General features: G+C 39.2%; 2 protein-coding genes across 3 annotated transcripts in view; one reads left to right on the top strand and one right to left on the bottom strand.

Moving 5' to 3' along the window:
• The window catches only part of GLDN (gliomedin), an 86,075-nt gene that overhangs the window by 56,193 nt on the left and 13,907 nt on the right, over positions 1-15,975 (bottom strand). The gene's annotated exons all lie outside the window — the stretch shown is intronic.
• TNFAIP8L3 (TNF alpha induced protein 8 like 3) overlaps positions 15,638-15,975 on the top strand; it is a 37,043-nt gene continuing 36,705 nt past the window's right edge. The window contains exon 1 of the mRNA XM_026045830.1: positions 15,638-15,711. Within this exon, the coding sequence (XP_025901615.1) occupies positions 15,660-15,711 (52 nt within the window). The 5' untranslated portion in view covers positions 15,638-15,659. The remainder of the gene's footprint in view (positions 15,712-15,975) is intronic.

Below are 15,975 nucleotides of genomic sequence, written 5' to 3'. Positions count from 1 at the left end.
TGAATTTTAAATTTTGTAATGACTAAAATTTATGGCAGGGAAGAGAGAAAGAGACCATGACTGACTTTGGACTGCTTAGGTTTAGTACTATTGCATGCTGTGCCTCGTTCAGTTCCAGTTGCCACGATCATAGGGGAACTCAAACCTCCAGGGTAAAGAAAATAACAGCAAGAACTTAAGAGCTGTTGCCRCCTTTAAAACTGTGCAGGAAAAGTACAACTGGCCTATAGAGATGGTAAGGTTCATTCTTGCAAACGCAGCTATGCAAATTCAAATTCAGAACTCTATAAATTCAGCATTTATAAGGGAATTATTAAAAAAGACAGGACTTGCTTTACTAGGAGGGATCCCTTTTCTTTGTGTGTCATCAGACGTTTGAATAMATGCAGTAACAAACTGCTTATTTGCAGTCATCTCCTACTCGCACACCAGGATTGCATCTGTCAGCATTAACTACTTTACAGGAAAGACATCTTGCTGTTCCTTGTATCTTTTCTGATGTATTAATCTCCTTTTCACCTTTGTAACTGTTATTAACTGAGAATAAACAGGGAGCTAATTTTACATGACATGTTGTTCCACAGCAAGTTTAAACCATCTAGACCGGATGTGAGAGGATTCTTGACACTTGGTTTTATTAGATTCCCATGGTCCTGAATTCTTTCTTCTTGCAGAACAGGGAAGTGACAATACACCATGACAAAATTTTCTGCATAAACTTTATCCAAAGTCTCACTATACACAGCAAGTGCTGTGCCAGAAGGTACATGACCTCATTTATTTCATTTTATCTGGTCATCCTGGCAATGCCACTAAAGGGCAAATAGACTACTGATAAACCAGTAATTTAGATACTATTGCATGCAGGTCAAAAATTAAATAATCCCAGTCTCCATCTCACTTAAGAAATAAAGGTATTTAAACATAAGCTGGATGAAGAATTAGTAGAAACTTTTATTTTCTACTGTCCAAGTCCAGTAAGGATGTCATTTCCTTTTCTCATATAAGCAGGTGCCTRTCTTCCATACTTACATTCCCAGAAATCAGGATCTTTTCCTATTTAAAGCATACAGTTAATACTGAGAAACCTGAGGGTCTATAGCAGGGACAAAATACGTGACTCTGCTTTGCTCAAGCTAGCTAGGAGTCTGAACACAATGGCCAACATTTAACAGCACTTAAAGAAAAAAGATTTTGTGGAATGTCTTCTTTCTCTTAATATCAAAATTCTGTCTTTTATCACTTAAAAACTTCAGACACTGTACCCCTTAAAGCTATTATAKAGAACACTATTGTACAGCTGTCAAAGTCAGACAGCAGTCAGAGCTATTCTCTCACCACAACAAGTTGTGAAAGGGTCTTTTATCAGAACTGTTAAGAACCTTCCCTCTGAGTTCTATTATTGGAACAATGCCACTGAACACTTGAAAAACAAACAAACAAAAAATCCACCTTTCTCTCCTGTCTCCCTGGTCCTAATACATGTCTTCTYGGGAAGTTTTTACAGATTATACTGCTTTTTCTTGATTTTCATCTAAGCTGCTGTTTGCTTCTGTTGAAATGCTGAGACACTTGTCCTACCACATCTGCAGTGATAAGGGATTGTATTTCACAATCTTATTTCACAATCTGTGTTTTCCTCAAACCAGATGTAAAATTATATGTGATTCAGTAGGTAAGGCTACTAAAASACATAAAATTGGTTCAATTAGACTTTAGAGAAATTTTGTTGAAATGATTTATGACTGTAGAAACTGACATTATATGAATTCTATTTCTGTCATAATATACTATATATGTCATACTCCTATATTATGATCCACTGATGTCCAAGAGAGTTTCCTCCACGGTGAATATAAACCTTCTTACTCCCTCCCCTTTTTTTTCTTCCCCTCCCCAAAATCCCTAGGTAATCTGTACAGCATTTTCTTCATGTCAAACAAACAAGCTTTACTCAAGTCATCAAATTTTGCTGATTTTGAGATCAACAAAACCACATCACAGGTCCTGTGCAGATCCACTCAATTCAAAGGTATAGATAATTCATACGGTACTGAATTTTAGTGAGAGTTTGATACACAGTATTTTTAATGTTTTTTTCAAAACCCCATACAATAACTACAAATTTCTATTTTAAGCAAATTCTAGTTTTGTTACTAGAATAAGACCATGAACACCCAAGACTTACACCTGTGAAGGCTTGCAAGCTCCCCTTTCCTTCTAGTTATAGCTCTCTTGTTGAACATTTTAGATCGTGACAGATCAAAATCAATTGCACATAATACCATCATTTAGAGGTTATACTAGCTACATCTCTCTTCTTCCCAGTACTCCATAATGTTGTAAATTTATGCTACAGCATTTTTCCTTCAGCATAACAAGCTGAAACAATTGTATTATGCTTTAAAATCTTTTATGCTTAAATTAAGGTTGTCTCTAATGGTTACATGGTGGATCAATAGATACTTAATTGCATGCTGCATTTCCAGTGCTAAGTGAAGTTAAGACAAAATAAACTGAACAGGCAAATATTTCTGAGTTCTGCTAAGAATAAAAAGGAATGGATTTTCCTTGTCAAAATTTTAAGTAATGCACATCCACATGATCTTTTTATAAATTATATCTATAAAATTAGCACAGAAAAATAATAAATACGACTTAAAACATTAGCACAGACTATATAGTATTAAGTACTAGATTGAAGGAGACACTCAAACAATTCAAGAAGAAAAAAAGCAGACCAGTATAAGCTCCTGGTCAAGGCCTCCCTATTGGTAACCAATATCTACTATATATGGCAATATCATTTATTACCAGGAATGTGCTGTTACAATGTGGAAGAAAAAGACAGAACAAATCACTTGAGATTTTACCAGTTTCTATTTTTATTATGAACTACTTCCTTTTTGTTCAATAATGAGAAGGAGGGGCGGTAGGTGTCCAAATTTGAGCCCTCATATGCAGAACAGCTTCCATTGCTCTGCATTAGAAAACTGGTAAGCACTCATTTCTTCCCAGTTCTGTTTAAACTTCACCACGAGGCATCTGTTCTTGTCATACATGGTTAACACTTTTGTACATTCTTACATGAATGTGGACAACCATCTTGAAAGAATGTTCCTGCTTTAACTAAAGTAGTCTAGAAATATGTTTAAAAAAAAAAAAAAAAAACAGAATGCCAGCAAAGTGCTCTCCTCCCATTATACTAACAGCTGCATTTCTATTTCTAAGCTGAGGATGTAAGAAGAAACCAGATGCAGTACAATCTGCACATAGTGACAAACTGCTATACTAAATCGTCTGTTGTATGGAAGAAAAGGGAGGTACTTGACCCTTGCTCAGTCCTTGGAGTTTGAAGGATAAATGAGACCTAGTTTGAAATCAGTCCAGGATCCAAAATTCAACCACAAAACACTTTCCTACAACAAAGTCAGCCCTAGTTGTTCTCCATTTTTTTGTGAAAGGGAGATTGGCCATAGATACACTCCATCGTCCAAAGTCCTCCTCCTCTCAAATTTCAATTGGTTTATATAATTATGCAGTTGCAGCTTTGGTTTGAAGCTACAAAGGCAATCTTATGGTTTTATCCATCATATAGCATTAAGACAATATAAACTTACATTCGCAAAGCTAGTTGTGTATTTCTAATAAAATACCTTTTAATCTGAAAAGGTCATTTGTTGAAACTGAACATTCTTCTGGGGGCTATTTTCTTCTAAGAAAGCATCCTCAAGCCAATAACATTATTTGAGGGAAGGGAGACAGTAATCCCGAAGGAGAAATTGACTTACATAAAGCTTTTCTCTTAGATAGCAGAAATTTAGATTGAAGTCTATATTCTTAATGAGTAAAGAAGAGACAGTGTGAAAAGCTTTCTAACATGGATTGTGCTAAAACTTAAGTGATGGAAAATGCTGTTACAAGTTGGCAAATATGATTTACTGATGAGATGTAGAAGAAATACATTAATAGCTGAATCCCAGACAGTGTGCCAAATTAAATAGTGGTTTTAGTAATTACCAGTTATTACTGGTTTTACTTTAGCCATGAGCTGGTTTCTTGCTAGATCTAGACTGCATTATTGGCAGATACACAGCTTGAATGCTAAGGACTTTGGAGATTAAAAAAGCAAAGATCTTGCTATGCCACTAAACAGAAAATTTTGGAAGAATTTTTTTGCATTAAAAAAAAAAGCTGTCAAATCTTACTGGCCAGGTTTATCTGTACTACATGATAAAGGCACAGTGCAGAGTTAACATTTCCACTAGAGACACTCTCATCTGAACAAGAAATAAACTAATCAGCCATGCTTTTGAGCTTTCTAGTCTGCCTGGAATCCAGCTGTGTTACTATTGCAGACATAATGGCATGGGAGTGGCAGCTCCATAACAATAAACAACTAAAATAGAGACAATTTCATTACACACCAAAATGAACATTTTGTCAGCTGTTACTATAATACACAACTGCTGAAAATAGGGTCTCACAAATAATGATAAATATTCATTAGGATATCATCATAAGGCTATGAAAAACATGACTGAAAGTGAGCTAGCATTGCGGGCATGACCATGATAGCTTCTCTCTGGACACTAACTCTTAGGTGATTCTAAGCATTATCTGCCCTGATCATCAGTAGGCAAGGTTCTGTATTTCACTGGAGATTTAGTGCCTCGCAAGACTGAGCTTTTTTAGAAGAACTAAAGGATAAAATAGTCTAAAGGCAGATAGTAGGCAGCCAGGGAAATGTCATGCTGGACTGGCTGGCCAGCAAAAAGACACACTGGGAGAGATGTTGCAACAAGCCCATTGTGGGTGAGAAAGACAGGAAATATCACACAATTTGTTTCTGTTGCTGCTGCCCTGAAGGCCAGAACAAAGCAGAATCTGCAGCTCTGGTCAACTGATGCAACAAGCAACAGCAGCATTTGGCACAACTGCATTCTCCTTTGCTGCTTACCTTCAATATGAAGGAACTGCTACTCTTCACCAACATGCTGTTGGCATATGTTTATACAGCTGTGTTGTTCCTGTAACCTCATGAACTTTTAGGTCATTGGTAATCCTAAATGACAGGAATGGTGCTTTCCATGCATATTTAAAAAAAAAAAAAGCAATGGTCACTTGGTTTCTAAGTGCCATCATCATCTACTTCTGTTGCTCTATAGGTTTTTGCTCTGTATAAAATATGATACAATGAAGTTATGAGAACTTGCAGCCACTTTTTAGCAAGTCTGCAGTAGACAAGCAGACAAGCACTTCTGAACAATTAGTACAGTCCTCCATCTGCTGGCTGCACAGGGCCTGTGCGGTTTGCATGCTACTAACACAAAATTTAAAGTGSAACTTGCAATCTAACCTCTGTTCCATTACAAGAACCCTTGCTCTTTTCCTACCCTATTCCAGCAAATTCTTTCTGCTTATCGATAATACAAATTACATTATCTAAAAGAGAGAATAATACAACTGCTAGTAAGAAAACAAAGTAGATTGACAATACTATCAATTTAAAAATCAAGATCTAAAAGACTGTGAAAAAGAGAAAATCCTTTTGACATATTTTACTGAACCGGTTGCATTTTATCTTATTTGGTCAATAGGTTATTAAGTAGGTTGGTGGGATAACATTCTATGCATAAAATGCATTGCTTAATGAGCTATCTCTACAAAAACACTAATCATAAAATCCAAAAGAGTAGAGGACATCTGGAATGAACCAGTTTACTTGAGGGGATCACCAACCATGGAAATGAGAAGAAGAAAAATAAATAAGAAGAAGATCAAACAAAAATCAGATCACCATCAATGACAGGAAGTTGAATTTCTAGTAGTCAATTATCTGAACCATAAAATCTCAGGACTCTTGCAAGAAACAAGCACATTGCATCCCTCACTCAGCCCTGGAATTCCACCCTTTGACTGCACAGAAAAGAAGAGAATTTCTCCAAAAATCAGGAATAAGAGAAACAGTGAATAAAAGCTGATTCACTGCAACTAAAGCTTCAGCTTCCACCTACACCTCTTGTACATGCACATACAAGATGAACAGCATTGTTTATGAACACTGGCAGATCTTAATATCAGATGAGTCACCATACAAGATATTTCAAGATTCATTTTTATCATAGCCTGAGAGGGATGTAGCAAATCTGGAGTACAGTGTCCAGTTCTGGGCTCCCCAGTACAAGAGGGATGTGGAGCTGCTGGAGAGAGTCCAGAGCAGGGCTACGAGGATGATCAGGGGCCTGGAACATCTGCCATATGAGCAAAGGCTGAGGGAGCTGGGCCTGTTCAGCCTGGAGAAGAGGAGGCTGAGGGGGGACCTGATCAGCGTGTATAAATACCTCAAGGGAGGCAGTGAGGAGGAGGGGGCCGGCCTCTTTTCAGTGGTGGCCAGCGATAGGACTAGAGGAAACGGCCACAAGCTGAGGCACTAAAAGTTCCACAGGAACTTAAGGAAAAATTTCTTGACAGTGAGGGWGACAGAGCCCTGGAACAGGCTGCCCAGAGAGGTTGTGGAGTCTCCTTCTGTGGAGATCTTTAAAACCCGCTTGGATGCAGCYCTGTGCCACGTGCTCTAGGTGACCCTGTGTGAGCAGGGGGGTTGGACTAGAGGACCTCTGAGGTCTCTTCCAACCTTAAGCATTCTATGATTCTATGAAATGGACTGCTTAGATCTATAACATATAGTGAACCAACCCACATGTGCTTTGCCCAATGCTTTGTAAAGTTGCCTTTTCATACAGAAGTATTTTTCAATATCAAGAGGATCTTACAGAAGTGGACTGTTGTTTAAAGTAACTGAACATATTATCCTTAAGTGTGGCTGATGTTCAGCATGAGACTGTATGCTCTACAGTAGGAACTGTAGATATACTTGCATTTCTTAAATTTATTCTCATTTCTACAACTTAACATAATTTTTAAAGAATTTAAGTTATCAGGTGACTAAGAATCACCTCTCCTAAGTTACAGCGGTTCACATCACAATTTCTTTGCAGTGTGCCTCAATCATGACCACATGGATCAATTCTCATTCCAACCACAGGGATGTTGCGGGACGGCGATAGCAACCCCACAGGCTATGCGCCTGCTTTACAGTGCTAAAGGCTGCTCATTTGGAACTCTAACAACTCTAGTAGAAGAGCAAAATTCAGTCCAGGGAAATGTGCTGAGAAACATTCTTAAATGCTCTATTTGYGATGTCAAGAGCAAAATTCTAACACCCTTATAAAATGAAAATCAAACACAGCTTGTTTTATGATTGATACTTCTCTCTACTGTTTCATGTTTATCTTACAAAGTTGATACATGAAGGCACGATGGCCTCCTGCAGAATACTCAGGATATCCTGTCAAAGGACACTCAGTTCTTTAGTAAAAATGAGCCAGGCTCGGTTTACCCCAGATAAGATTCTATCTCCAAAATATATCTTTTATTCAAGAAATCTTCTCTTGAAAGTCATAGTATGCTCTTTAACGAGCGGTGTGGTGGTGTGTTACTGACTGCAATAAGTCTCTGAACAGGCTGTTTAGAGGCATATGGTCTCATTTATAGGAGTAGGGTCTTATATGCATCACTTCTTGTTAAATATGAGGTGGACTCACATTGCACTGTCTTCTAATATGGTGGGAATCTTACCTCAATTCTTTAGCGAATTAACTAGAACGCTTGCTTTGAACCCCTGATTTTCTTCTGCAGCATCCCAGTTTGGAGATTTTGTGATGTCTTTCCCTCATTCTTTCATTATAAGGGCTACTGCAACAGTTGATTTGCCCTTAAGCTTGTGACATCTACAGCAAATCTCTTTAGCAACTCAGCTACTCATTTTAACTGCTGATAAAAAGCTCAAAGCGTTGTTATACAAGCAGCCCATGGTCCGATTCTTCAGTGATACCCAGTGCTTCCTTGGAGATGCTGAGCTTGTCTAAAAGTAGGAAGCACTTGGCACATCATGTAACTCGTTATCTACTTGGAATTCATTTCAGATCCACCAAACACTAATTTTAATCTAACAAAATGCTTACTATAAACAGTTGTTACAGCTATGGCTGGTTGTCATCCTTAACTCAAATTGCCTTGCAGACAATGCATCTCATTCTCCCCTGCCTACAATCTTGGCTGATACTCCTTTTTGATGGGCGCAAAACTCAGAAGTCAAGAGACAACTCACCCAATTGACAAGAGAAACATTACAGCCTATGTCTTTAACAAAGATGGAGCTTTGGCAGACCTTTGCTTGGAGAAGGAGAGTGGACTAGATGACCTCCTGAGATGGTTTCCAACCTGAATTATCCTATGACACTAAGTGCTTTCCATATTACAGACTAATTGATCAGTCATGAACACGACACATGCTAAAAGGTACGCTACCGTATTATATGTTTTATGACCATATTTTTTCCATTTTTTTTTCTCTTTAATATCTTTTAAGAATTAAGCAATGAAAAATAAAGGGAGGTCATCACAAAATGACAAGTGGAGGCATCATGGAAGATTACACTTAAGTTTCCCCACTGGAGCTCTATCCGTAAGTCCCACTCCCTACTCTAGTTTTTGGCATGGATTTGTGATGAGAGTAATTTAGGAAAAACTCTTTCACTTCAGGGAGCACAGCAGCATTTGTTTTCTCTGAAATAGCAGAAATAGTAGTCATGATCTCTTATTTTCCATCAAACAAGGAACACCGGGAGAAGAGAAACAAAAAAAGTGTCCTTTATTTCCCATCTCCTATAGTTATCAGTAGCAAAGATAATCTCCCAGTCACAATTCAGTAGTCAAGGTTTCTCTGCTCAGATATATGGGTGAAACAGTTGGAGTTTCTCTACTGTCGGATACAAGTACTGCTATCAATGCTTGCTCTAGTCCATTGGTTTTCTTTCAAGACTAAATAAAAACGTGGGAACTCATCAAGGTTTTAAACCAATTAGTACTGCCTAGGACATGCTCTTCTACGAAGAACAGATGAGTTGAGATGTACTCAGTGCCTTGCACTCCCGGCCTCACCACTGTGCAAAATGCACTGGGATGGAAGTGCAGTGGATTTCATACAGGAAGTGCACTCTCCAGATTATCCTGCTGTAATTCAATATTACTCCGGTATTTCTGATGCAAGATGCAGCCTTGAAAACTCTGAGTATCCTTCTTTCTCATCACCTATCCTTATGTCATGTCTTTCTGCAAAGACGAGGAGTTTTTTGGGTTTTTTTTTTTTTATGTTTTTTCAATTTCCTGGACAAAATAGAAGTGTTATGGTTTACAGTGATTTCGAGCCCTTGTAGCGTAATTCCACTTCTAAATGCATTGTTCCACAAACCTCAAAATTAACATGCTCTCTTTCCTACAGATTTGGATCTGTTGGCACCTAACTCCTCTGTCTGCTTTCCCACACCCTGGTAAGTACAACTTTCCTTCTGAAACCCCTGCTGACAAAGTAGCAGCATGTGATTCACTAGCTAAAACTGAGCGCACTGACTGGCCAGCTAGTGCGTGCCAATAGCCCCACCAATTGCTGCCAAACAAGAGCCAAGTTTTCCCTGCCTTTYCTTTAGCAGAAACACTAAATCAGTTGCTGAGTGGAAGAGATACACATTTTGTAGAAACTGAATTACTTTTGAGATAAACTTTCCTCTTTTGACTTGTTAAAACTGGCCTACAGGTTAAAAGTTACTCGGGCAAGGATAGAAACACAATCCTGAGCCTGTTTTCTTCGGAATCAGGCTAAAAATGAACTCATGCAAATTAAATACAGTGGCTGTTACCTTCCTGTAATTTTTCTGATAATTTTGAAATTGGTATTTTCAAGAACAGAAAGCTGCTGACTTGCCAGTCACTGATATTTCTGTTATCAAATTACCAGCACTAAAGCATCAGGCACTTTGTAGTAAAAGCACTGCAMTTTTTTTTTCTCCCTCTTCCCTAATTTACACAATGTGAACAGCACTAACAAAGGTTTTTCCGTTTTAGCTCTTTGGAGCCTTCTACTTATTGCCTTTTTCCATCTCCTGAACAATAATTTTCCACTGTATGCTAGAGATACACAGGATCTACATAAAATAATCAGCCAGCATATCCTGCAGTGAGGACCACCAAAGTAATATTTAAAAAATAATAATAAATAAAAAGAAACTACACACACAGCAAGAATAACTGGACCAGTTCTAATGCTCCATGCCATGGCTGTTTATCTACAGCAGGTTTCCTTGACAGAGGGATGGAAAAAAAGTAAAAACAAAAGGTTTGTAAGATTCTTACCTAGTTACTTTACTAAGGAGAAATAGAAGTTTTCAGTTGAACAAGGGATTCTGCCTAAAACACAAGGCTATCAACATTGCAGGACAGGTTCTAACAGGAAAATAAAATCTTTATTGGAGGTCATATATGCTACCGGTATGCGTTTCCCTCAGTGACTACTGATGGCAAATAGTTTGTACACTTCATTAGGAGACTGGAAATTCACCAGAGCCCTCTACTTTTTCCGATTTCCTTTAMATCTCCACCAGTACTGAAAGGGCCATTTATTTATATATAATTTCTCCCTTCAAGTGTTCCAGTGCACCTACCTTGACTGCAGAGCTTTCAAAGGACCCAAGATGTATGATTTGAAAGTTCAGTCATACAAAGGATCCAGACCTACCTATCCGCAGATACACAGAAACTCTTCTAGTTAAATTCAAGGCATTGATATATTGAATTTAAGTCTCTCAAATGTGCATGCAAAAGAAATAATTCATCTGAAAGTGACCTGGACAGCAAGTTTCTAAGTAATTTCATTCTCTTTACCAGGAAGGTTACAGGACTGCATGTAACCTAACTGTTGATGTTGCGTATTCCTAAGACTACAAGTAAAATTAAACTCTATGTCTGGACTGATGGTATTCGGTTATTTATAGAGGARTGGCTAGCAGATTGGTTTCTTGCTATGCTCTTCAGAATGGTCATAGAGTAACTCCCACACGTTGTCAGATGTTCCACACAGTTCTAAAAATTACATCAAGTTCTACAGAAACCACAAACAAGTTTATTAACATTCTTCTATTTGCAACAAAGTCATTGGATGTTASAGAACTGCTCCACAAAAATTTACTTTCTTTATGGTTGCCTCACATCAATCACAGGTCCCTTTATTCCAGATGGTGCTACAGAGTTTAACAGAAGCTCTATCCTAAAATTGGTCTCATGATTATGAGACAAATTATCCTCATAAAATCTCTAAGAGATATCCACATTTCCTCTCCATTTCCCTTCTCACAAATCCCATTTCACAATTTATCACATCCTTTTTAGTAATGTTTTGGTTGTTTCAACCTGTTGAGGAAAGTCATTTTCAGATGAGTTTATGGAAGAAACACACCACTTAAAGACCGCTCAACTGGTTTGATTAGCTCCCACTTCATACAGATGGCATAAAAAATACAAAAGTAACTATAGTAAAAATAATTTCTAGTATACATAAATATATTACAGAAAGACATGTGGATGTTTGCATAAAGAATAGGATTAGAAAAGTTAATGAAATAACTGACGGGAACTATAAAACCTTCTGTAAAAACAGTATAGGACCATAGTTTCCTAGCAACAAAATTCTCTCTGCTTTCTCAGGGTATCACGAAGTTGTGGAATCCTCCTCCTACACATAATTTGAAATCAGGGATGAAAACAAGGATGACCCATCATGCAGACTGCAAGCAGAAAACTGTTTCAACGCTTGCTGAAAAACAGCTCAGGAACAAGCAGCATCTGTTGCTGGTTTAACTGTATTTTGCTTGCATCTTAGCCATCGTCAAATGCCCGAGCGTTACCATAAGATAATCAACTATAATAATAGATGAGAAAACACAAAAAAGAAAAGAAAAAGAATGCTAAATTTCAATGCAGCTTAAATGATCACTATGAGAGTTAAATCCACCTGTAACGAAAATAAAAATTGCAGGTGAAATAAGTACCTAATTTATTAGAGTTTTAAAATAAGAAGACCTGACTCACTGGTCTTTGAGATAGGAGAGCATCATGACCTAAACCATAAAATTTCTGAATAGAATTTCTTAATCAAAAGAATTTTCTCACTAACAGAATTAACACATACACTTTTGGTCTGGGAAGGTATATAACACTTCTCTGGCATCCAAAAGTATCTGCAGAAAGAACCAATAAGCAAGCCTGAAACCTAAGAGCTCTCACAGGCAGATCTCCAGCACGCAGATGCAATGAGCAGGCAGAGGAGGATTTCAAATAAATTCCATATGGAAATAAAATCAAGACCAGATGGAATTAAAATGTGAATGGAAGAGCCATACAGCAACATAGTCACTACAGAGAGCATCATGTAACTGGGAATATATACAGCACATGGGGTAGTTGCAATAGCTTGTGTTACCAGCCTCCCTGGTAAGTCATATTTGTAGAGATTTGCAGGAAGATGCATTAACTGGGCCTTGAGAAACAACATAACAGCATCTAAATTTCCAGACAATCTTTACACCTACCGTAAAAGCAAGCATATTTCTCACTACTTCTGGTTAAAAATAAATAAATAAATAAAAAGGAAACATAAGCTATAGGTCTATAAATATAACAGTGAAGATGTAATTGTACAGTTTATACTAATTGCAAAAGAAATACTCTACTTTTCCACATGCAGTTTTATTTAAGGTGTATCCAGCTAGTACATACACTGCTGTCAATAAAGCTTTTGCATCTTTCTCTGTACCAGCACTGTAATAGATGGAAACTATGAAGGTAAGAGCTCTGAGCTTGTGGAACTTTCCAGGTCACATGTTAAACCAAGGGCTGGACTCTACTGGGCAGAAAAATATTAATGAAAAAAATTGAAATCAAACCAAAACGCAGAATTCTAACCATATGTTTTGAAATGAAACAATGTGCTCATTCTACTTCAGCTAAAAACTTTAATAACTGCTTTACAGTTAGCAGCAATAAGATCTTGAAAATCCGCATTTACTGTGGAATAGAAAGTAATTACAGTACCGTAATGAGAATGCCCCATGTATATATCACAAGTCTGATGCAACATAATATCACATTATTCCACTTCCATTATATTATTTGTGCGATTACACAAGCAAAAAAAAAAAAAAAGGACAAACTGAAATAAGTGGAATTCAGTTTAAGTTAACTACTCCAGATCAAGACTTCATTTTTCACCATCCTTTGAAAGACAAATCTATCCTATATCTGACTTAACTGTGATCATTTAGCAGCAGAGATGCATTAATTTTCAGAGTTTAACATTTAATTACAGTTATAGACAGTTTGTGACCTCAGGAAAAAAAAAATAGAAAGTTAGCAGATAATTTCTCTTATTTTGGCCAGTTTCTCTGGAAAGTAGAGTCCAGCACCTGGAACACCCTGGAAGCACAAATATAGTGGCACTGTGCACATACCAGCATATTATATGACCTAGAATATTCACTGTATCTGGCAGTCTCCTCTCCTGCTGGGGAAGCACCAAGGGTTCCATCCCTAGCTAAGCCTCTACAATATTCATTCTACTTCTTTTTACTAATTACAGTTATCAAGTCAGAAGTTGTCTAGTTTAGAAATTACCATTGGAATTTCACATAGAAAAAGACAGTCCCTAAAATATATTATACTCTAATACAAACTTATACTTGAACTCCTATCTTCCTTCATGGAGAAGATTTTTTATATTTTGCATCTGTGGTGGTAATAAGAAACAAAAATGTTCAAGTCTTCCCTGATCTCAGATTCTGTTCTCAGTGATGTATCTGGGACAGTCTTTCCTGACTGTTGATCCCATATTTTTCCTGCATCTGTATCACCTTTCATACCATGCCTGCAACTTATCACTTACCTTCTATTAACTTGAGCAATGCATGGATATGCATTCTTAATTTGCATTGCCTCTTAGACTTACATATACAGGTTCTTTCTTGAATATTATTTAATTGCTGGGCTATAACCAGTAGCATGTGGAATGCTATTACAAATTCAGTGAAAGAAATTACAAAAAGTCAGAGGAGGAGAGAGGAGGGGGAAAAAAACAAACAAAAAACCACTATCTTAASAAAATATTATAGGGCCCAGGATATAATAGCAACTTTCCAAATCACTTTACTCTTACCTTTCACCACAGAGTTTTAAGGTTTTTGCAAAATAAGAGACAAACCTTTGATATAGAGTTGAATCCTGCAAAATATCTAAATTAAAGGTAACAACCTCCAGGCCAGAAAGCTTGAGGTCTGTTGTCTCTGTAGGCTCAACATGATTTGAGAGCAGGAGAAGCAAGCTAGGATTCACTCTGGACACTGCAAATTCTGGCTTCATTTTTATTGTAGTTCTTACACTCAGCATTGCAGAGAATGAGGAATTAATGAGAAGATCTMTCTGTATTCCTTTTTAAATTTTGGAAAGGTTTTTTTTATGTATTACATACACTATATTAGAAAAAGTCTTCACATTTGTCACAAATATTTGGCATAATCTGATGGCAATAGATAATTTCAATTTCACACAGCTTCTAAGCAGCACCCTGGCATTGCTTCCTTTGGAAACATGAGGATCTGCACAGTTTGGGAGAGAAAAGAGGGAAAAATCTTTGGCCTACAACTACAGAAGCAAGCCTCTGGCAGGAGCCTGCAAAAATCTACAGGAAACTGTTCAAGGCACCGTCTGGCTCTTAGGACATGACATAATCTGCGGCTTTTAACTGAGGTTTGTTGTAGGATTCATTTTGAGTTAGAAAAGCAGTCCTACTACTTTTAGTCTAGTTAAAAAATAAAAATAAAAAAAAATAAAAAAAAATTAAAAAAAAAATAAAAAAAGAGTGATCTTTGGCCAGCAACTGCATGCAAGCGTAGAAAAAGAGTAAGAATCACCAGAGAATGAAAGGTCTACCTCATCTAAGCAGAGTGCAAATCTCAGCCATCTGAATGAAGGGATGGTTCAGAACTGCAGCACCTCACAGGACATWGGTAAAGCCTAAAGAATCTACACTGCAAACTTTTCAGTCTCAGAATCAAAACCGATCTTCCATCCCTGCCTTTATTTACCTAATGTTGCACCTAATGTTCCTGAAGCTGCAGACAACCTGCAAACAAGTAACAGCAAAATTCACTCCTCTGATACATGGACACCAATACCCTGAAAAGTTCGACACTTTYGCAGTAGCCTCTACAGTTTCAGTGATTAATTTTTGAGGCAATAGAAGGGAAGCAGCAGAGGAGGCCCGTTTTTGAGGGGAAGAGCTGCCCWTTGCTCCTCTCTGCGCCCCACAGGCCACTCTGAGGGGCAGCCTGGAGCTGCTCGGGTGGGTCACGGCGGCAGCCGGCGGCCCGCGGGCCCCGCTCCCCGGAGGGGGCCGGCTGCGAGGACGGCGCCGCTTTCGGGCCAACTTGTGCAGGGAGCTCGGCAGCCGGCGCCGTTCCCGCCGCGCCCCCGCTCCCTCCTCCCCCCGGCCGAGCCCGCCCGTCTCCGCTCCTCCTTTGCAGCCAATGGCACTAGGCGGGGTGGCTGCATGTGGTGGCGCGGACCCAGCGGCCGGCAGAGGAGGCGGCTGGCTCTGCTCGGCACTCGCTCCCTTCTCCCGTTCCCCTGCCCCGGGCAGCGCTCCTGCGAGCGGCGCCCGCCGCCCTCCCCGCGCTCCCCGCTCGGAGCCTCTCGCCGCCGGTACCTGCAGCATGGACTCGGACTCCGGGGAGCTCAGCGAAGGCGAGCTGGTCTCACCCGCAGGTAAACGGGGGGAAGGAGGGCACGGCTSCCGCCCTCGGAGCCGGCACCGCAGCCAGGGGCTGGAGGGTCAGGAAAGGGGCGTCCTTCTCACCCCCTTCGGGCGTTTCGTGTGGGGGCTGCACGGCAGGGCTGCCGAGGAGGCACCGCCGCCGTCCCGCGTGGCGCGGCGCTCAAGCCGCTTCGCCTGAGGGTAGCGACTCGCTGCCGCCTCACGAGCCCCGCCAACGGCCGCCCAACGGCCCGGCGCGAGCCCCGCCAACGGCC

The sequence above is a fragment of the Nothoprocta perdicaria genome, unplaced genomic scaffold, assembly GCF_003342845.1.
Source record: "Nothoprocta perdicaria isolate Ctin4 unplaced genomic scaffold, notPer1 scaffold_41, whole genome shotgun sequence".
Taxonomy (NCBI): domain Eukaryota; kingdom Metazoa; phylum Chordata; class Aves; order Tinamiformes; family Tinamidae; genus Nothoprocta; species Nothoprocta perdicaria.
This window is presented reverse-complemented; position numbering and strand designations above follow the sequence as displayed.